The sequence below is a fragment of the Pyxicephalus adspersus genome, chromosome 2 (assembly GCF_032062135.1).
Source record: "Pyxicephalus adspersus chromosome 2, UCB_Pads_2.0, whole genome shotgun sequence".
Taxonomy (NCBI): domain Eukaryota; kingdom Metazoa; phylum Chordata; class Amphibia; order Anura; family Pyxicephalidae; genus Pyxicephalus; species Pyxicephalus adspersus.
Genome location: NC_092859.1, coordinates 128,746,588 through 128,770,142, shown reverse-complemented (window position 1 = coordinate 128,770,142; position 23,555 = coordinate 128,746,588). Strand labels below are relative to the sequence as shown.

The 23,555-nt window shown below is 36.2% G+C and overlaps 1 protein-coding gene across 1 annotated transcript in view; it reads right to left on the bottom strand.

Annotated features, from left to right (window-relative positions):
- Positions 1-730: 730 nt before the first annotated feature.
- The window catches only part of GNB5 (G protein subunit beta 5), a 39,984-nt gene continuing 17,159 nt past the window's right edge, over positions 731-23,555 (bottom strand). The window contains exons 6-13 of the mRNA XM_072402375.1: positions 21,125-21,201; positions 19,284-19,416; positions 16,368-16,511; positions 12,526-12,617; positions 11,114-11,162; positions 6,242-6,338; positions 4,381-4,547; positions 731-3,820 (exon numbers count right to left, since the gene is read on the bottom strand). Coding sequence (XP_072258476.1) covers positions 3,809-3,820; positions 4,381-4,547; positions 6,242-6,338; positions 11,114-11,162; positions 12,526-12,617; positions 16,368-16,511; positions 19,284-19,416; positions 21,125-21,201 — 771 coding nt within the window. The 3' untranslated portion in view covers positions 731-3,808. The remainder of the gene's footprint in view (positions 3,821-4,380; positions 4,548-6,241; positions 6,339-11,113; positions 11,163-12,525; positions 12,618-16,367; positions 16,512-19,283; positions 19,417-21,124; positions 21,202-23,555) is intronic.

The following is a 23,555-nucleotide window of genomic DNA, read 5'->3' as shown; positions in this document are numbered from 1 at the left end:
CCCCCACACCCAGTCCTAGAACTGATTAGAGTACTCAAAGTGTTCCTGACCTGGGATACAGCCTTTACCTCAATCAAAGTTTTGTTTAGATATCACTAATTTCCAGCCCTGTACCCTTACAACCTTTATCAAATTAGATACACCGTTAAGCTTGCTTATTATCATATCCCTGAGGAAGCCCATTTGTGGCGAAACGTGTTGGATTCATTACACTTTCAGCACGGTCTTCTTCATCACCCTTTTTTGTATTCCTTGAATATATGTATGTACAATGTTACCCATATACTGTGAGGTGTCAAACAGTTATGAGGTATAGATCTGTCTGAACTTGTTTACTTTACTAAACGTGTTTAAATACAACAATTTTGTTTCTTAAAACTATCTGCGAGCCAAAAACCTCTTTCTTTTCATCCTTTGATTTGAATGTTATATTTATCATTTGTAGAAACCAAGTAACAATGTAGCTAGATTGTACTTTGTTGCAGCTGCTTTACCAAATCACAGGGTTTGTTGTGGTCTGTTCCAAATTTTAGCTGCAGTGAACATGTAAAAGAAAAAGTATTTTTTTAATAACATTTTCTTTTAAAGCATAAAATTTACCATAACACTTTCATTTCAAACTAGGCCATGCTTTGTATAAGTGTATAAGTTCATTAATGAGATGCAACAAGGGGGATATATCACAATTTTTGTACTTGTATCTGCAGTAATGCCAATATACACAGTGCAGTAATGATTTTATAAAATATTTATTTGCATTTATTGACATAACTATATCTAGCATCACACACAATACGTTCCAAACAAAATATAGAAAATTAGAAGTACCGCAAATTAGTAGGATTTGTACAACAGTGCATTAACTCATAACAATAAATAACCTAGACGAAGGATTCCTAGTGCAATGCCATATTTGGTGCCTTCTACATTCTATAATTAGATTATTAAATATTTCATAGACTTAGTTGTGCAACATCCTGTGATATCTCTCTGGTAAAATCAGAAGACAAACACTGAATCTTCTGTCCAGTTTAGGCAGTGGGTCATATCATAATAGATGGAAAATATCATTAACAGTTAAATATGAAAAAAGGGCATGGAGATGTTTCAAAATGTCCAACAAAGATGTATTTATGCAAGAAAAAGAATATCAGTGTTTGTTCCTACTTCTGGTAATATTTATGTGTATGTTTTTACATATAGTTACAGTTTTTTTTTCTTGCAGCACAAATATCTCTATTGTGTCCAATCACATCTTCCCCCAATCTCCTAAAGAAAGACATGCAGAATGTTCTCATATGCAGAAAATCACAACAGCACACTTGTGTCTTACTGTAAGGTGTGGTGTGCTACAACATGTGGGTTGTAGCTTCATGAATGGCAAAGTATCGCACAAATGCAGCTAATGTGTGTTAAGTTGCGTTGCAGTAACCCGTATATTGCACTTCAGCGGAGAGATCTGTTTGGCCTTTCTCGTCTTGACAACCAGTTCCATATTATGACAAAACAGAATGTGTTCACAAGAGTTTTGTAATCTGTCTTGGAACACTTTCAGATCATTACCAAAGAGTATTAGGAGGGGGGTTAAATTACTAACACCATTGAAATATTTTATAGTGGAGGAATTGCAGCTGTTTTCAGAGATATATAACTGGGGAAGACATATTTGCTTTCTTGTCATTTGAAGAAGACACATGCTTTTATAGTAGTGACTTATTAATTACTTTTAAATTGATGGTAACATTTATTTCATCTTATCTTCCCTATTGTGTTTTAAATATTGCCCTGTGAAACTATCAGACATAATATTAGCCAGCTCTTGACACATTTATTGGTAGAATAGTATACTTGCTGGTTGGTATTTTATCACTCAGCTGCAGGTTAGTCCCAGATATGTGTCCTACAAAAGTGACTTACTCTGCTTTATATTTAGAATGTGCTGATAGATGCATTGTTTAATGGACACCCTGTGCTCACAACACAATGTCCTTGTATTATATTCTGTACCTATTTAAAGCAGCAGTCTTTATTTCAAGGGCTGTATATAGCTAACCTAGTATTCACAAACTTGTGCAGATCATTTGATAAAAAATACTACAGATGATGAGAAAATTTTATATTGTCATATATATATTTCACATTTTGTAAAGTTATATTATCATTTTCAAAGCCTGACTTTATAATGTATTCTGATTTTTTATAATCAGACAAAGCAGATTAATAGGACACGCATTAGATTCTTTATAGACAAAGCATGCCAAGAGGTCTGTCTCACACCAATACTCATAAATACCTTTTTTATTTTACCACTTGGACCTGACACTTTGCAGGTTCTATATTGGATCAGATAAATATTTGGACCTGCTGTGATTAGGGGTAAATAATGGGCATCAAATATCAGGGGGAAAATTCTTTAGATACCAAAGTTACTGTTAAATCTGACCCATGCAAAACTGCATGCCATAGAGATATAACACATACACTTTTACTTATTTTATAAATAATAGTAAGTGTATCTAACAAAAACAGCATACTTCATATGCTAGCTACATATTGCTACGTTAATAAATAATGCCAGTCACCTATGCCACAATTTGAAAGAAGAGTTAGACCACTTGATTGTGTGTGAGTAAATCTACATAGAATATGTAACACGTACTACATGTAATTACATGTACATAAAACCGATCAATAATAATGTATCTAGTTTTTGTGGGTATCAGTGAATTTGTTTTAAATAGAAAAATCTGTTTTTTTTTAAGTGTGTTTACAAGGGGTAAACTGTATTGCCCAAGAGACCACTAATATTACAGTAATATTACTCCTACCCTAACTTGTAATACTACTCTCTGACCGATGGCCAGGAAGCATCTTTTAGATTGAAGTGATCCTCCACTGACATCTGCCGAGAGATTACACTTTCTCTGAAATCCTTTCAGGTTCTTAGATGCAGAGATGTTACTATTATAGGGGCTAAGTGGGATATGTACCAGTGAGCTGCACAGATCCCAGTAGAGAAAATAGCCCTAGAATGGACATGATATTCAATTATCATTTAGGTATCTTGCTTTGCTATGGTATTTTATTTAAATTTAAGGAAAAAGAAATGTATCTGAGTTATAATTTATTTAACATTATATAAGAATGTACCTTTGCATTAAAACCAAGGGTTTAAATAACAAGCAAAATAGTTACAGTATATGGACTTGTTGCACTACGGCAATGCATATCATGTTTTAATTTTCAGTTTTCTCTGCAATGTACCCTTAGGAGAAATAATAAACATATCATTATTACTGAATCTGACTGTGTGATGTTAGTAAAGGTGCACTGGTCTACAAAAAGCTTTGGCAAATCATCCCTTTTATGTCTGTAAACAAGAGATGTTTGCCATTACTGTTGAGTGCAGATATTGTACTGATGTCTTCGATGATCATTTTGTAGTGCAAAATAGCCAGCTTTGCATGTACGCAATTATTAAAAAACAAACAAAAATACATGTAAATCCTCACCAGGTCATGTACTAATAGAAATACAACCAGCCCTTACACTGACCCAATGGATGGAAAAGCCTTCGCCAACAGTAAGTGATAAGTGTTGGGTGAATTCTTCAAGTCTGACCACAAATAATAAATTGCTTCATTTAGAAGAAGTTTTTTTTTCTGTGGCATCCATACTGTTTTCTACAAAGTTCTGAAACAACCAGTGTCTAATGTTACATTTCAAATCTTATCGTATAACTCAAGGGAAAACCTGTGGTATATTTGCCAAGCTGCAGGACTGCAGACATTTCTTCACAAGTTGTTCATTATGCCCAGATCTGTAAATATAACAAATACATCCAGTGAAACCATTATTTATATTGTATGTTTGATATATTAAAAAATTCCAGTACCAGCCCATGGAATTAGATTTCCTATTCGAATATCAGTCAATTTAATTGGCCCTTAATTCAGACAACCTTAGCCATAAAAGAGTATCAGACATTTCAGTTGCATTTTTTTTTATACCCCACCCCTGATTATTATAATTCAGCAATTAGAGTAGTGGGTACATTATACCCATGTATTAGGTATTACATACATTAGGTATAGGTCCACTCTAAAGTATTATCAAAACTCTTTTGTGAGGTTTCTACCTGGCAAATCAAAATCCTGGGCCAGATCCATTCCAGGTTTGCTGGATCACTCAGCTTCACTGATAACCGTGCATCCTTGGAGAACCCTAATAAATCAGGCCCAATGAGTTTAACTAGTTCCACAAAATTTTCATTGCACATGAGTCATCTGAGAAATGGGTGTCTCCAACAGGCTGAATATTTAAATACTGTTCATGAACTTAGTTCTTTGGAATACTTACAGAGGAGAAAATGAAACTCACCCTTAAAGTGTGATCCCATGACCCTGAGCAAAATGCAGTTCCATCTGGAGAAACACGCAGAGTGCTGACTCTGTTCTCATGACCAAACAAGATGGACACCCTGCTGCCTTTCAGGACATCCCAAACGTTGATTGTGTAGTCATTGTATCCAGCAAACAGTAAGCGACCTTAGATTTAAAACAAAAATTGACAAATTGAGGAACGGTTATCTAGATCATTTATTTTTATCTAGGTCAATAAAAAATACTACATATATATTTGACAACCTGTAAGTTTTATAGGCTAAGATAACTTCATCAGTGGAATATTCCAAAAAAGAAGTAAGATTAGACTACACACATTTCAAATGACCCAAAGATGAATAATGCCTAACCCTTTCCTTTCCCAAAGAAATCACTTACACACAGTATACCTACAAGCATGCAAATGGTTATTTTCAGACAAAATATGGAAAAGGTGAAACCTCTGTCACCTCTGGTTGAAATTGCTGACTATCCCCAATGGTGATACCCTCTCCAATGGGGTCATACACAACAATTAGGCCACAACAGAGGTCCTAAGCCTTCTCTCTACTTCATAAAAATGATAAACAGTTTTGACTGGAGTTTAGTGTTAAGATCGTCCTTTTAATTTGCGTGAAAAACAGGTTTACCTAAATATCTGCCCCATATTGCAAAACCCATCTTCTCTTTCTCTACCCACAGCATTATTCACATTATTGCTCTAGCAAAGAGAAATACTTTATTCTTCCAGATATGGAGAACGATTTCATTCTATTTCCTGCCATTGATGCAGCCCGTGATGCCCGAGCAGCCGGCCATAACACTGTTATATGGGAGCCGGAAGAAAGTCCTTAGCCCTGGGTAAACTCAAACCAGATCAATTTGGAGATTACACAGGGAGAAGGGATCGCTGAGAATAAGCTAAGTGAAGGACATCGTTTAGGTGTACCTGATCCTTTGATCTGTATGGCTTAAGGGTAGGTATTTGTTAACTTGGACTACAACATACATGGTTATGGAAAATATAATTTTTTCCTTGTCTTGACTGCAATAAAATATGATATATGATATGTGCTGATGTATCAGCCAGACTGCAATGAATGATGATAGCAGTTCTGGCACTCGGTACCTGCCCACAGATCCAGGAATAACATTATTTTGAACAAGTTTAATTCATACAAATCATTGCATTGTCAGCTGCCTGTTCCCTGCTCTGATCAACCTGTTGACAGATGATTTCATGACTGGAAGAGAATGCTGACTGCATGCAATTGCTAAAGATAGTTTTCAAAGCAATGAACTCACAGCACAAAGCTTAGAGAGGACCTCAGTATAGCATGCAGCAGCTCAGCTGACTTCACAAAAGCAGGTTAACTGCTGTTGTCAGCTTCTAGCAACATGAAAACTTACTGTGGTGTATGTAACAATGGCTTTTGTTTTTTTATTGTATGTTAGGATTTGGTGATTTTTGGCACAGAAAGTAAAAAAAGTAAGTAAAGTAATGTAAGTTATACCCTTACTTTACCATTTTTGCCTTCCTCTGGGAAGCTGTGGGTATTTTTTTTACTGGTTTCTCATTTTGTTATTGGTTGAACTCCAAGGACATGACTTTTTTCTTTTCAACCTGACTACAAAATAATATAAACTATCCCAATGTTATAAACTGCCCCTCCTACTAATGCACCCTCTGACAGAATATCATGTCACAGGTAGATTTATGACTGCAGAAAAAAATAATTGGAAACATTTATTATATACAGTATATATCAATATTGTTGCATTTTATATTATTTATTGGTATAGTAAAGCTTTGTTAGGTAATTCATTAGAGTTTACTATACAAGGAAGGACATTCTCACCACTCAAGGAGAAATCAACACTTGATGCTCCGAATATGATGCTTTCTTTCGAATAGATGGCTACTTCTCTATCTGCCCGCAGATCATACAGACGACACTGTAATCAGAATACATAAAACGAGAAGATTTATTGTGAAACTGTTTTATGAATGTTCTGCTTTTCCCATAGTAATCAGTCAATTTTTAAAGTATAAGTGAATGTTGGCATCATTTTGCACCTTCCATCCCCCACAAGGCTCAGATAAAAATGATATTTATGTTGTAGACATTGCCATAATGTTCAAGCTTTGTACAGACACTCAATATTTCTTACTCCCAAAGATTGTTAATGATTATTTTGGGTGACAGTTTTATAGGAAATAAGTATACAGACATATTGCCCAGCTACTTGAGCTTGTGATTTATTCCACCCCTACCTGTCCCTAGAGACCACCAAACTACTTGTACATGCTCTTATCATCTCTCATCTGGACCACTGTAACATCCTCCTCTCTGGTATTCCACTAACCCGACTCCCTCCTCTACAATCTATTATGCAGCCAGACTCATCCATCTTTCCAACCGCTCCTCTTCTTCTTCCTCTCTTTGCAGTTCTCTTTATTGGCTTCCATTTCACCTGAGAATCAAATTCAAGCTCCTGTGCTTTGCCTCCATATCACTCCACAGTTCTTATCCCACATACCTCTCTGACCTGGTAAAAAAAAAAATACTCCCCTAGCCGCTCTCTTTACTCCTCCAATGACCTACTAATGACTTCCTCACTCATAACCTCAACACACGCATGACTCCAAGACTTTTCTAGAGCTGCCCCAACTCCCTGGAATGGTCTTTCTCATCCTATTCAACTTGGTCCTAGCACTCAAAACCAATGTTTTCAAACTTGCCTACCCATCTTCTTCTGTCTTTTGGAACCATCACTACTTTTCACCACTACATATCTCCCCTCCTATTGTGTTACTTCCCCCACCTCCTAGATTGTAAGCTCCTTGGGGCAGGGTCCTCTCCCCCTGTGTCACTGTCTGTATTTGTCTGTCATTTGCAACCCCTATTTAATCTACAGTGCTGCGTAATATGTTGGTGCTATATAAATCCTGTTAATTAATAATAATAAAAAATAATTTACCATGGCAAATCACTGAATGACCTTGGGCAGCATTTGTATTGACACTACATTTTCACCCAAGACAGTGATTGACCATATTGGGTGTTGAAAGTCTAGTAATTCCATGGACCTTACCACAGGTACTTGCAGGCACCAAAAGGTGTTTTGGAATAAGTCTAGCAACACTGGTACACTTTTTTATGGTTATTTTCCCAGTTAGTTTTAAAGACTTTTTTAGTGTTAAAGACTTGCTTAGTGATAATCCATACAACCAGGAAAACAATACTGTGTACATATATACACAATCCTGGTATATCATTTTATTTTAATACATTGCCATTGTTTTATATGAAACTAATTTACAACATCTAATTGTTCTCCATTGCTAAACAATCTTCAGCAGATTAAATTGTGTGACATATGATGTGATCTAATTTACTGTGTCGTTGACAGCTGCTTAGCAGGCATCTTCCTGTTCTGTGCCCTGACATAAACCTACAGATTGGAGTATACAGGCAGCCAATGTTTATGTGAAGCGGGAATTAGTAAGAGCATATAAGGACACTGTATATTAAGATGTAAAAGTGACAGTTTTCTTTCTGAATGTTCCTATTTTTACAAGATCTAATCACTTACTTCCATGGCTCACAAGGGAATGCATATAAAGGGCTGTGCTTAATTGGATATGACTTTCACCTTAATAGAATTATATAAAATGTGGATTAGTGTGTCTGCAGTAAATTAATTTTGGAACAAGTTTGTAATTTAAAAAGGCTCCTCAATTGTGATTTGTGGATTTATCAACATGACAGCCCTTCAAAAAAGCCATTCTCTCCCAAAAGTTAGTTTACTTGAACAGCAGTAAAATGTTCCAGTGTTTAGCGGGCTTCCTATTTTTACATTCTTGTTATTTCAAATTTAAATGACGGTAATGCAGATTTGCACATTCTTAACCTAACAATTAATCATACAACAGGCACTAATGTACCACAGTTTACTACAATTGAAATGGCAGTGCTGCAAAGTATTGATCAGCGCCCCTACCGGCTCAATTACGGACTGATGCTTATAGGGAACACACTGTTCCAATATGGCTGAACAATCTAATACCAGTGAGTGTGGAACAGTAAATCATTATCACTTTGCAGCACTATTAGGCAGGAGGCACCTGCATATGTCAAATTCTACTACCCCCATATACATATAAAATGTACTATACAGATAGATAATATACAGATATTAATAATAATATTTTTTTTTTTTTCATGAAGCAAACAATATATGGCTGTATGTGCAGATTTCACCTAAAGACAGCAGAAAAAATCTGACTTTGAACATTTGCTATTGTCTTTTTCAGGTCACAAATTAGAAAAATCCATATTTCAACTGCATTCAAAACTGCCAGGTGTGAGCTGGTTTATACACAAGCACAGATGTTAGCTCTGTCCAAAATTAGGGTAAATTTTGTTAATTCATAGTGAAAGAGATGAAACCTACATTTTACTTAATTAAAGCAATAGTGGTTCCTTTGACCACAGAATGGTTTGCAAATTTTTACTCTGTCTGGGACTAAATGTAAATAAAAAAAGATGAATTGCAATGCATTACTGGATTCACAATAATGCATTATGTCCCGTTTTAACATGTGTTCCATCAAGGTAGTCTATTCATTGTAAATGAGCTGGCAGTATACCTAAAGCTAAACCTGAAGGCCCAATAAAGCACCTCACCAATCTGAATGGCAATGCCCGTTTTCATGTGTTATAGTTTATTGTGGCACACAATAATAACACAATGACACAATTAATAATAAAAATATGTGCTGCAATGTACCTCAAAACATAAATCAATATGTCTTGCTTCAATTTTCTGCAGTACTAAATAAATCTTGCATTATGATGTACTGTGGTGTTGTCACGATGCAATGGTTTGCCTTTCGAAAAGGTTTAATATGGACAGGGCGCAAGCCAATGCAAAGTACCACAACACACAGTAATGTTTATTGTGCATTGTGATACACTGTAACGTGCGTCAGTTGCCTTTTGTGCACTAGGGTGCCAGGTAAAAAGAAAGGCAATGCAATAATGTGCACATGCAAAATAGTGTTAAGCCAGCCATATTTCTTTCTTTTTTTTTTTGAACAGCTGCATGTGAAGATTGCTCTGGTCTTGTAACAAAAAGTTTTCTTAGATGTCAGACCCAGGTACTTGTAACAGGATTATCTCTTCCAGACAGAAACCTGGATAGAGGATATTCTGAGACTGCTTGGTTTTAGCATGGCTTTCTTTCTTCAGATTTTTCTCTGACATTCAAAGTGTTAGAACAACTGTCGCCAACCTTTTGGACTTCACGGACCACTAAATTCATAATTTTAAATCCTGCAGACCATTATTATGAATTTTTTTAAAAAGCTAAATACATTTGTAAAATAGTGATCTTCCTAATGGTGCCTGACTAGGACTGTGCAGGTTCTGATTCATTGATGAGCTTACAGTTAAGTGAAGTATTACTATTGTTACTATTATCATTAGTTGCATTATCTTTGGTATTACTAAAGAAATGCAAAATATTTGTTTGCTTTTTCTAACTCATTATGGGTTTATTTAATTTGAAGGCGAAAATTGTCATTTAGAATATAGGAATTTATTAGAATATTATTTTTGTTTTATCATTATAAAAACATAAAAATAGCAAATAATTTCCAAATTTTTCTGTGGACCTCCAAAATTTTTTCGCGGACCACCAGTGCCGACGGACCACTGGTTGGCGAATGCTACGTTAGAACATACCTCCATAATGTCTTCCTTAACAAAAGTCCAAGGGTCTAGTTCATATTTCTTTGAAACATAACTGCTTTTGCCCTTTATACAAGTTCATAAGAACATTAAAGCATTTCAAAACAGCTCATAAGGAGATCAGAACAAAATTAGAAGGAACTCTTAGGCAAGCTGAAAGCACCAGAGAGCATACTGCATTGCCTGCAGTTTATACCAGTGGCAGTATGTTTAAATATTTTTAGGGCAGATTTTTTATCTGGAGGTAAGAATTTCTAATTACTATTTTCTATACAATACAACTTTAATATTGAAAAAAGATAGAGCCTTCCCACCTGTACCTCTTTGTATTATACCACTTCCTTTAATGTGAAGGGCAGAAAACCTATAGTTACTGTTGTGTTAATAAAATTGCCCCCTCCACCTAGCTATTCATCATTATCATCATCGTGATGATAACAGTAGCCAAAGCTTCTAATTTCCGAGGCCATTGCAGAATAAAACATGCCAGGTTTTGGGGTTGTTTGGCACTGAAAATTTATGTTGTAAGTACTGGCAGGCACCAATGACTACAGGGAAACTCATTATGGAAATATGTGTATAACATTTACAGTTATGTATAAGTTCTGTTTATTTTCACAACTACAGTCTTTGAATTTGGTTGATAAATCATTTAGGATGTTTTGTAGGCCAGAATGTACAAACTAAACTGCAGCTGTAAGCAGCATTTGTGTTGTGTCAGGTATAAGCACACTCGGTGCAGGAAAGAGTAATGTAATGATTTATAAAGAGCTGGAAGATCTTATATACACACATGAGTACATTTTATAGGCTCTGCACATATAATCTTGCATAAATATTTGTCTGAGGTTAAGAACTGGCGCCAATTGCCAGAGAAATCAGCAAATGTATGAGTAATGTGAGAAAAGAAAAGCACATGTTGGCACAGCATACTTGCCATTCACCTACAACTTTATGGAAATGAATGCAAATTACCGTAGCATCATCAGAACCAGAGGCAAAGGCATCTCCACTGGGGTAATACCTGCAAAGAAAGAGACGGAAACATGAAGGCAGGCAAAGAAACCAACAAAACTAGCAAAAAGGCTGGCCTGCAGGGTCTGGTAAAAATAAGTAATGCCCATGGTATCCAGCATTACTGATTATTGACTATTTCTAAAGTATGAAAGGTTATAATGAGTGCCTAAATCAGCCGGATTTTTTGTTAGGAAATTAGTCAATGCTTCACCTTTCTTCAGAAGCTTTCAATTTTTTAACATACAGTGTTATATAAACCAAACTTACACATACAAAATACAATGCCCAGCCTGGCTGTTTTGGTTGTATCATAAATTACTGTAATCTCTGTGTAGCACATGGGGGTTCTACAAGAAGACAGACATTTTGGAAAGTCTTATCTATTTGCTATTGTTTCCTTTTGATAAGTGAAAGTGTCCACACATATGTGCCTACCATCCCCTCTCCAATTCCTAATTCAAAGGCTAAACACAAACCACCAATTTAACTAAATGTAATAAATAGTATAAATTATTATTATTGATTATTAAAATGTATTAATAAATCAAGTAGTGAAATCTACAGATTCTTAAATATCTTTATTTTTTATCTGAAAGCAAAAGCTCAAGGAAACTAATCCAGGTAAGTGCTTTGTATAAAAAGGGCACCCTTTATTATAATTATTATTACACAGTATTTATATAACGCCATCATAATACGCAGCGCTGTACATAGTCCATAGTCGTGTCACTTACTGTCCCTCAAAGGAGCTCACAATCTAATATCCCTACCATAGTCATATGTCATTAATGTAGTCTAAGGTCAATTTAGGGGGAAGCCAATTAACCTAATTGCATGTTTTTGGGATGTGGGAGGAAACCGGTGGAACCCGTAGGAAACCCACGCAGACACGGGGAGAACCTGCAAACTCCATGCAGATAGTACCCTTTAGGATTTAGCCACATACACACATGCAATAATAGTCGTTGGAAAGAATCTCTCATGATCCTTTCCAATGACTAGCACTACATGATGCATAAACAAGTGCTGTACATACAGCACCGTTCTGCTCTATGGAGCGGGGAGGGGGAGAATTATTGCATTAGGATCGTTCGTACACACGCTGTACACAAGCCAGATTCTCGCCCGATATCGGCCCTGAGCTGAATATCGGGCGAGAATCGTTGGATGTGTGTAGATATTTTGGAATAAAAATGTTTGACTATCGATAAACCTTAAATCCTCCTACAAAGATGACTTTATTAAGTTTAATTCTGAATCATCTTGTTGCTTTTTGGCTATGATCACATTGACCTGGATAAGGAAACAATTGTTTGACTGTACATATCTGGTATTTCATGCTGCAAATAGTATAACAATACTTTACTTACCTGACACTGTTGATATCCGATTCATGAGTTTCAAATGACTGAATGCATTGGCCTGTCCTCATATCCCACACCATAGCTTTCTTGTCACATCCCTAAATAAGCAAAGAGATGGAATAAGCACATATGCATAAGAACAATTTCACAAGCTCTATTCCCTAATACAAAAATAAGATATTAAAAAAAACTTTTTGTGGAGCATAGTTTCTCAAAGCTGGGTAGGATGATATCAACAGAAGCATTTATCATTTAGAGTGGATCTCAATAAGAAAATGGATATAGGAAAGCACTCAACGGGCCTGATTTATTAAAGCTCTGCAAGGCTGGAGAGGATATACTTTCATTAGTGAAGCTGGGTGATCCAGAAAACCTGGAATGGATTTCTTCAAAGTCATTTGCTTTTAGCTAGCAAATGGTTTCAATCCTGAACCAGAACCATTCCAGGTTTGCTGGATCATCCAGCTTCAGCTTTCATAATTCAGATAAAAGAAAGAGAGTGCCAGCAGGCCCAATGTATGACAGAACGGCACACCCTTTTTTTAAAACTGGACAAGACTTCTACCCCATTCCTTACTCTCTTCTCCCTCTTCTCTCCTTTTCCCACTCTTTTAAGTTAGTCTTGTCTACTCTTTCTTGTCTTTCCTCTCCAACTTGGAAAACACTTTAACTGTTCTATCAACAGCTGTATATTACACGCTCCTAGAAGTTTGTGCATCATATAGAATAAACAACATAAACAAGCTGGTACCTTTTTATTCTGGAAACAAATGATTCTTTATTCTGTTATATTTTTATGTTATATGGCTCCCGTGGGCCAAATCTGGCCCGCAATGTCCTTTTTTTGGGCTCCCAAAGAAATCCTAAATATAAATTGCAGCTGGCCCGCCACGGCATTGAAATAGCACCGCTACTACAATTCCCGACATCACTCGCATCTATAGACCAGCGGCCTCTCCGCCTATGCATGGACCCACATTGGACTGTTTTGTAGACGCAGGGAATTGTAGTAGCGGTACTATTTCAGTGAAGAGGGAGTTCCAGCCACTCATAACATTAAGCCCCGCATTGGACAGTTTTCTTGACGAGGGAATTGTAGTAGCCCTGCTATTTCAGTTTCAAGTTTGGCACGTAAATTTAATTTTGGCCCACTGTGTATTTGAGTTTGACACCCCTGCCCTAGAGGTTGCTTTGGGTTTTATGGAATCCCCAATGTTTTGGATGATAGTGTTCTTTTTTTCTTTCTCTTTTTTTTTTCCTCTCTCTTTTTTATACTATAAAAACTCATTAATAAAAAATAAATTAAAAAATAAATTGGATCTGGAATTTGGGGGTTTATGATCTGCCCCATAAGTGAAAAAGGAGAATACTGCAGCGAGAGCCAGACATGGAAAGTTGATGTCAGATCTGTCAGCAGAATTCCAGCTCATCTCCCCTTCAGTTTTCTCTTTGTAGCTCAGTGGGCAGCACGGTGGCTCAGGGGTTAGCACTCCAGCCTTTGCAGCACTAGGTCCCAGGTTCAATCCCCAGCCAGGACATTATCTGCATGGAGTTTGCAGGTTCTCCCTGTGTCTGTGTGGGTTTCCTCCGGGTACTCCGGTTTCCTCCCACATCCCAAAAACATGCAGTTAGGTTAACTGGCTTCTCCCTAACAATTGACCTTAGACTATAATAATCACATATGACTATGGTAGGGACATTAGATTGTGAGCTCCTTTGAGGGACAGTTAGTGACACGACTATGGACTTTGTACAGCACTGCGTAATATGATGGCGCTATATAAATACTGTATAATAATAATAGCTCCTTATCTTCCTATCAGCTTCTAAGGAGAGTTTTTATTCACATCAACTTTCTAACATCTTGTCTTTGGCATAGCTTTGGTAACATTACACAAAAATAGGGAGGAATAGCAAAAGCTTATAAAGAATCATGCTGGCCATAGAATGTTAGATATTTGTAACAAATAAATTATAAAAAATAATGAGATTAGATGAAAACATTAAGTCTAATGACAAATTAGAATCTCTATTGTTTGAATGACTTAGCACAGAGGGGCAGGGGACAGCAGTTGGGTAATCAATCAATGGGCATGAAGAAATCTGATTGATATCACATATTGCTCTGCAGTAATCTGAGTAAATGATCAATATCAAGGAAATATTGATAGTTACCTGATCATGCACACATCTTATGGTCAGCGTCCACTATAGATATACATGTAAATGAAATTAGCTTAATAGAAATAATTCTACTAATGCACATTCATCTACTATATGTACAATGAAGCAGACATATTTATTCACTACATATGTCATTTTTGCTTACTGTGAAGTAGTTCTACACAGTGGATGTGCTTACTGCTCCTTCTCCCATGGTAGGGTTATAAGATGACTGAATTAATGCAAACAATTAACTCTATCAATACCTTATTGTAAGCTTGACTCAAAAAGCACTAAAGCATGATGCAGCCTGCCAGCTAATATTTTAATAAAGAGGCCAGCAATGGCAGCTACCATAATTCACTCGCTACCAGACTCTCTTTAAGCAGTTAGTAATTTTAGAAGCTAAGAGACAAACTGCTACATTTAGCTTCATATAAATCTGATTTTGGCTTTGGAAGCTAACTAAATTCTGACAGCTGATGCTCTGTCCATTGCCGGTCCCACTCATTCTATGCTCCAAAAAAAATAAACTTCCTTAACTAAAGAAGGGAGAAAAACAAATTCTTCCTAAGTAAGCATGAATGATTAATAAAATATGAAACTTATTTTTTAGATTTGCCAAAAGTCAGTGAAAAATATTTTCAAAGCTAGTCTGTCCAACAATTTAAAGCCCAACAAAACCCAAAAAATCATTGAACAAGGTAAATCCTTAAAGCGACCATTTATATTAGTGTAAATTACACCTATTATCCTTGGAAATGAACTTCACAAATTCAAAAACTCATCTGTGCTTGACTATATGTATGCACCAGGCTGATCTTTCAATGCCTTTTAGATTCCTGTTAACAGATTGTGGTCATACAATTGCTACTTCTTACCTAATTGCTTACCATCACTCTTACTATGACTCTCACTCTTACTATGACTATATTACTCATCATGTAGACATGGAGCTTTCATTTTCTGCAGGGATGCTGGCAAATGTAGTTTGGTATATATTATTCTTGCTTGAGTGTTAAATGATTACATCTGATTAACCCTTGCATTTCAAATTCTAATAGCTGTAATGCCGTGTCCGAGCACATTTGACTCATTAAAAGGTATTTTTTTCACCAATTTGCTTTTGCACATTGTATTCACATACCAACCTGATTTTTATTAGAATTTGTATTGTTCGGTTTTGGATCCAGTTGGACTTTAACCATTTAAAGCCAAAACCCTGTCTGAGACCAGGCAACAAAATCTGTCTGCCAGATCGTGGTAACTTTTTTATGATAAAATGATCATCTCGTCTCTTAGCACATAGAAATTATTTTCTACTTACATTGTGCCTGATTTATTAAAGCTCCCCAAGACTGGAGAAAATACACTGGTATCAGTGAACCTGGGTGATCCAAAAAATCTGAAATGGATCTGGTCCAGAACAGAAAACATTTGCCAACAAATAGCAAATGATTTTAAGAAATCCCCTCCAGGTTTGCTGGATCACCCAGGTTCACTGATGAAAGTGTATTCCCTCCAGCCTTAGAAAGCCTTATTAAATCAGGCCCATTGTATTTACAAATGCTCCCCCAGACAGAAACTAGCTTTCACTGAACCCTGACAATGGAATGGTTAAACTTTGGAAATGTGTGATGTGTTTCTGTTGAATGTAAGGGATTGGAAATGTTTCCAGCACTTACTCCAGACACAAAGGTATTTCCTGTTTCAGAAGGTGCCAGATCCAGACACAAAACATCAGCACCGTGTCCATGAAAGCTCTGCAGCAGCTGTCCACTTTCTACATCCCAGAGAGCACATGTACCGTCTCCACTGGCCGTCAGGATCTGGAATACAGACAAGCACAATATGTTTAGGAATTCAGAACCTAAAATCTAATTTATATGTGTCCATTTGGTGCTCTGATTAGCCTTTAAATTAAAATAAAAATCAGTAACAGAGATTCTGTCACTACGGGAAAACGCTTGCATGTGTGAAGTACGACTCATCATTTATCAGTAACTTTCAGTCCTCCCATTGCTCGATTGCCAGGCTGTTCTGGCAAAGCTCAGACACCTAACAGGACTGAATCATGTCTGTCCTTTCCTGTGCTGCACATTCCTATTGGTCATTGAGGTAATCAAAGTCATGGGAATAAGTAATGGTTGGGGCTTTACCCTAAATACCATTGTGTTTTTAAAGATAAATTTACAGTTGAAATGAAATTTGACCAACCAATCTTGTGCCACTAACAATCAAAAATGTTATTCCATTATTTCCATACTCTGACAGTTGTATACTGTTAGATTGACAAACCAGAAAGATCTAGCTATTGCTTTAGGAGAAGATTGCACAATGTTAGGTGACAGAGTTCATGCATTAGTAGAACGACCACACAGTCAGATGCAGTCACTTGACAATTTTGTCAGCTTGTCCAAAGCTGCAGCACGTATGGGTCATAGGAGCCTGTGACACTGATGTCATTGTAGCAGAGAATGCCAAGAGAGTAAACAGAATTGAAAAATAGAAATTTTGACCACGGGCACAGTGATCGCGGGCACAAGACAGCATACAACAGTGATTAGGAATTTATTGATGTTCAGTTTGGATAAACGACATACTAATGTGCTGAATGTAACAGTTATTTATTATTTTCTTGCTGCAGTTTTTTTTTTCATCTTGCCTCTCATTGGAGAGATTACCCCAACAAAACTCATATCTAGTATGTATTTAAAATGAATATATACATATATTTCTTTTTTATGTCTGACTACAGAGCTGAAAACAATTAAGAGTTTTATTTTTTACAAGATTATAGCAACTGATGAGCTTTAGTTTACATTCCTTCTGAATTGAGACATACATGGAATTATGCCAATATAAGTACCAAGACCCCTACTTTGCTTTCTTCTACATGAGTAACTAAAGCTCAAATTCCAATATAACACAGTGCAGGACAGAGCAACGATAAGCTAGTACTCTGGTTTTGAAGCACTGGGGTTTCAGGTTAAAAATCTTGTCAAGGACATTTTCTAGGGTTAGCAGTAGAAAATAAAGATATGATGCATAATATGACGTGAGCATGACAGAAGAATGCAGCACAGAGATGCATTGTCAGTGTGAATTCAGTGCACACTTTGTAAACACAGATAGTTATGTGCCTAAAAGAGGTTCTAAAACAAGACTGAACATGTTTCTGTGACTCATATTTTCTGGAATTAAAGTTTATATATTTCATGAGTGTCCTCCTTCATGTCTGACAAAATTGTCCTAAAGGCTGATCTGTGGGTATTCAAATTTTTGTATACACTGGCCAATAAGTGCACAACCAGTCACTACAATGCATACCCATGGTTTCCATTGACCAGCCCTGTTTTTAGTCCGATTGACATCACTTCCCCCTGCTCTGACCACCAATGGTGCAGAGAGCTTCTCCTGCTGAGTTAAATTACTGGCCAGGGCAGGGGGGACGACATTGACTTGGCAAACAATGTGAATTCCCAATCAATGAAATGCCCCCTTTTTAAAGTTTTGCTTTAGATTCTATGTTTATATTGAATCCTATATTGACTCAATTACAAATATTGACAAGTATATGAACAGCATGTGCACTTAACACTGGAGGGTTCAGGTCAATGCAGCTATGTCTTAGATGTAAGGAGCTAACTGAGTTACGAAGATTTTTTACAATCCATGGAGCAATCAGATATTGTACCTCGGTACTCAAACATTGAGGACATTCATGGTCAAATGATCTGATCTTCCAATCAACAGTACACATTTTATAACATGATATATGTGGCTATATTATCTTTGGTCACATGCACACTGTATGGTATGGGGTTTCCAGATGGTTATGGAAGTATTAGCAGGAATTTATAAGCAGCTTTAATAAATCAGGCCCTATGGGTCAGTTTACCAGTAAGGATGCTTAGGGCATAGACTAGGTTTTTGCATTTTTCCTAATGCAAAATATCTTCACTTGCAAGATATTTATTGGTTTGCTTACTTGAACTGTCTGTTTCACTTTTCTCTATGACATTTCAATGGGATTTAAATCATGTTTAGACTTGGCCAACCCATAACTCCCAATTACTTCACTTTGAAAACTTCTTTTTTGATTTGCTATTATGCCATGTTTCATTAAAACTCTTTTTCTAAATATTATCCAAATCTGCATTTTCATATATTTGGATCATTAAAGTATATAGACCATGTACATTTTTGTGTCATTTGTTTAGTTTTTGGAATGAAAGAAGTGGTTTGGATAAGCAACAAAATGTTTTCAACTTTTACAATAACATATGCAGTGGAATTAAGTTAACCACTACTAGAAATTCTATGATTTGTGTAATTGACAACGTTCACAAGGAATTTCAATTGGATGTACACACATGTTTGCTTTATGCCACAGGCTCCAAGCCAGGAATACTGGTCCTAACAAAAACTGTCCAACCTGTCAGAGGACTTTACCATTCCCCACTGTGTCAAAAAAATGAATTAAAAAAATATTCAGCTTTATTTAAATGTCTATAATTAAACCTATGTTACACTATAAAAAACAAAAAGACTGGTAATCAATCACAGTGATTCCTTCACTGGCTGACCAGGGTTTTTACCTGCATATCCGAGTTAGTAAAGCTGCAAGCAGAAAGGTAATTTGTATGCATAGCTACTGACTTCTTTTTGGCTGCCATATTTTCATTCTTATCAAATGTCAGAGGGTACACAGAGCATTTATTGTCCAGACCCCTGCATAGAACAAACATAGAGAAAGACACAACAAAAATTAAAATGCAGGCTTTATCTGTGGCAATGTTTTATTTTGTTCCGTTGTTTAATGATTTTTAAACAGTTTAATTGAGTCTTGTGCACACACAAAATAGATAAAATACCAATAGCAATACCAAAAGCACCAATACAAATGTTATCCAGTGTTCAACCCAGAAATTTTGTCAAGCTGGATGGGAAGAAATTGTAGGTGGTTGGCAGCCCTTGTATCGTGACCCAACTACTTAAAAACAGCTGGGTGGTTCCTGAAACATGCCGGGTTGTGCACCTGGCTAAAAGGGGCTGGGGAGAACACTGTTATCGGGTCAGCAGCTCCAGGATTTCTCCATTTCTTACACTCTCTGGAATTCCCTTTCTCATCACATTAGGCTTGCTCTTACCTTTAACACATTTAAACAAACCCTCAAAATCCACAATCCTTAAACTTGCTTCCCCTCTCTTCTAGCTATCACAAATATTCCATAGTTCCATTTCCACTACTTATTGTATACTAGTCGCCCCCACTTCTTAGACCACCCGATACACATATTAGATGTCTAGCACGGAGCCAACAGCACTCTTACACTTTCCTTTATAGGAATGTACAACAGTTGTCCCCACACAGCAGTCATTGGAGGGCCACTGTACTAAAATTTTGCGCTAAATTTTTTGCTAAAAGATGTTCAAGGCTGTTCATCTCGGTTGACAATATTCTAGTAAGTGTATGTAACTTTGGATCACTGTTTTTCAACCAGGGTTTTGTAGAACTTTAGAGTTCCTCTACACGTTGCTAGGGGTTCCTTAAGCAATGAGCAATTTGGACCTCTAAGGTCAGTTTATGATCTTTTTGGCTATCTGTAAGGGTAACATTCTTCCAACTGGCCAGCAATGTAAGAGGAATGTCTCCCCTTGACCACCACACTAATGCACTGTGAGTTGTGAATATAGTAATAGTAGAAGAGGTTCCTCAAGACCTGAAAGTTACTTCAAGGGTCACCCCATTGTAAAAAGTTTGAGAAACACTACTTTATATTGCAAATTCAGTTAGGCACAATCCTCTTTTCTTGTGTCATAGTTCATACTTATTTAGGTATTTTTGTCATCTGCTGCCCCCTTTTGTTTTACAGTATTGTGTAATGTGTTCTCACTAACAAAAAAAAATGTAAGAATAATAAACACATTGAAGGTTTCACTGTGTAGACAAGGCCAGTGCTGAAGAAGACTTTTGCCTGGAGGACAGAAACAACAGCAGTAAGCCATAGCTGATATAATAAGGTAAGCAGCTATGGGGGAAGGAGTTCTAAGTTACTTTAGGTTAAGAGAGGTTGGTAGGGTGAGCTACTTTCTTTTTATTATTATTTTTATAATCAACTAAGAGGCGACTACACACCTCTTCAATATTTACAATAGGTTAAAGCCAGGTATGCTGATATCTGTATACATTTAAATGTGAAGTAGTTTGAATTAAACATAGGAATACAGATTACATGGCACCATAAGGTGTGAAAACACACTACTCTACTACTCATACTAGCCCAATATCTGCATTGTGGTCTAGCATTGTCAGATGTCTAAGATTTAAAATAGCCCCGTTTCAGTTTGACACTGTGAATTGTATTATCCCATTGTTACCAGAAAATAAAATGTGTCAACATAATGCTTAGAATATTATCAGCTATGACAGACTTACCCACATGCAATGGCACAGCCAGATGGTGCATAGGCACAGGCCATTACCCAGGTGCAGGGCATGGTAACTGCATGCTCCTAAAGAGAAGCAAAAACCACATGATTACAACATGCTCTCCACAGCAAGAAAAACAAGGTATTTTATTTTTTATTATTTATGAAGAAAATATTGAGTTCATTTTTTATAACTAAATGTTATTTCTAGTACTTGCAAAGTGACCAGTTTGTATTGGACACAAAAGTTAATAACTGTTGGCTGACGTTCTGTTTTGTTCTTTTTAAAGTTTAAGCTGACAACTATGACTCTACTCTATTTTAATCTTACAGAGATGACTGTACCTAATCACCAATCCAGGCTGCTAAACTGGTCAGTAGCAATTCAAAGGGAAAAAAAGCTTGGGTACAATGAAGCAGAGTTTGTATGGGCTAGGCTAAAGGAATAGAGGTTACCCAACAGGCAACATGAATTTCCCCACAGTTTAACAAATAAAGTTAGGCTTTGCTGACTTTAATCATCCAATCACACGTTGGAAAACATCCTCTTTTAAATGTTTCCTTCATGTGAATAACAAGTAAAACCCCCTCTTTGCAAACAAAAATGTAGTTATTCATTCGTTCATTAGCAATACATGGAGGGCCAGTGTGAGGATCAGATTCATATCTATGTTATTAAATTAAAGTCCAACTTTCACCTTTGATAATCAGCACAAAAATGATAAAATAATGTCAGCAGAATTATTGTGTTGTTTTGTTTTGTTTGAACAAGAATAATAAAACAATAATATCACAAAGAAAAGCACCAACTGAAAGGCTGGGAGAGATAAAATAAAAACTAGAATTATTGATCTTTTATTACTGTGCGTGAATGTAGCTTTTAGTGCTCAGGTTCTTTGAATGCAGTATGTCAATGGGTGTGTTGTATGTGATAGATGTTCTTCTTGAGGTTTTAATGTGGTTAATATTATAAATACACATGTATTGTCTAGTGTTTGTATAGGTGTGTGCAGGTGATACGTAGTCTGTGCTGTGATGTGGGAAATTCATTGTCAGTTGTTAATATGTTATTTGATAGTCTGATGATATTGTTATTTGTTCTTGTAGTTTTCATTACGAATAAAGAGAGAGGAACCTATACTTCTGGGAACAAACTACCTGCTTTGGTGAGCTCCAAGTTTTGTAAGTGCTACAGAGATGAGGTGTACTAGAATACTTTACCAACAATAGTCTAAAGCATTTACTTCATGGCTTTTCTTATATATCTTATAAATTTAATGTTAGATTTTATATAAAACATTGAATCTAATGCAAATTTATCAGAGAAAAGGGCATTCCTGATTGATATTTGTTCAGTATATCAATGAAACATTGATTGGGAATTTTCATTTTTCACTGATTGGTAGTGCAGCTCCCCCAGCTCTGACTATTAAAAATGTAGCTCTCTACTATTGGGGACGTCAATCAGTCAAAGAACGGGACTGGTCAATAGGTGGTAACCAGGTAAACAACTAGTATTTAGGAAATATCAATCATTTAACTAAATCAGTGTGTGGTCAACATCAGCAACATCCACTCCGTTAGGTCATATTAATACATATTTCTATTCACGTGCATTTCCGTAGAAACCAGCAGAGCATGGAGAAAAGTTACTTGTGTCAAGAGTTTCCAATACTGAATTTTCCATAAGAATATATAGAGAGACTGAAAATGCTGAATAATACTTATACTCAATGCAATGCTAGCACTTTCACAGCCACAATGCAGCAGGAAATTGTTTAGCTTTTTCTGTTTGGTCAGGCACATTAAAAGGACAGTTTATGTTTTACTAGGCAAAACATAAATTGTTTAATCTATAAGGCATGACCTGGCATATGAAGATAAATAATTATGGCATACCATTCAATGCCAACAGATGCTCTAATTGAAAGCCATTTGTACTTGAACAAAATATGGTACACGAATCATTGTTTTTAGGTGAGCCGTGGTATTTTTTTTTATTTTAACAAGGATCATTATAATAAAGCATTCTAATTGTGTATGTATGTAATGTTATACTGCTAATACTTGCTGTACTATTCTTTTTTTTAAACTTTCTATACCTGTAACATTTTCCACATTTTGACTAAGACAAAACTGTAAAAAAAGTTACAGAGTTTGCAAAAAGCTTAAAACTTTGCCAGTGGTCACCTGTTACTATCACTTTTGCTGAGCAGCATGGTCTGTGCATAACGTGGAGGAAGAGGCATAAAAACACACACACATTTATATAGTAATTTTACTACATATACTAACTGCATATTTTAATCAGAATACACTATAATTTTACTTTATGCATTCTGCCATTACCCTGTTTCCCCGATGATAAGACACTGTCTTATTTTTTTTTGAAGGCCAAAATATGCTCTAGGGCTTATTTTCAGGGGGATGCCTTATTT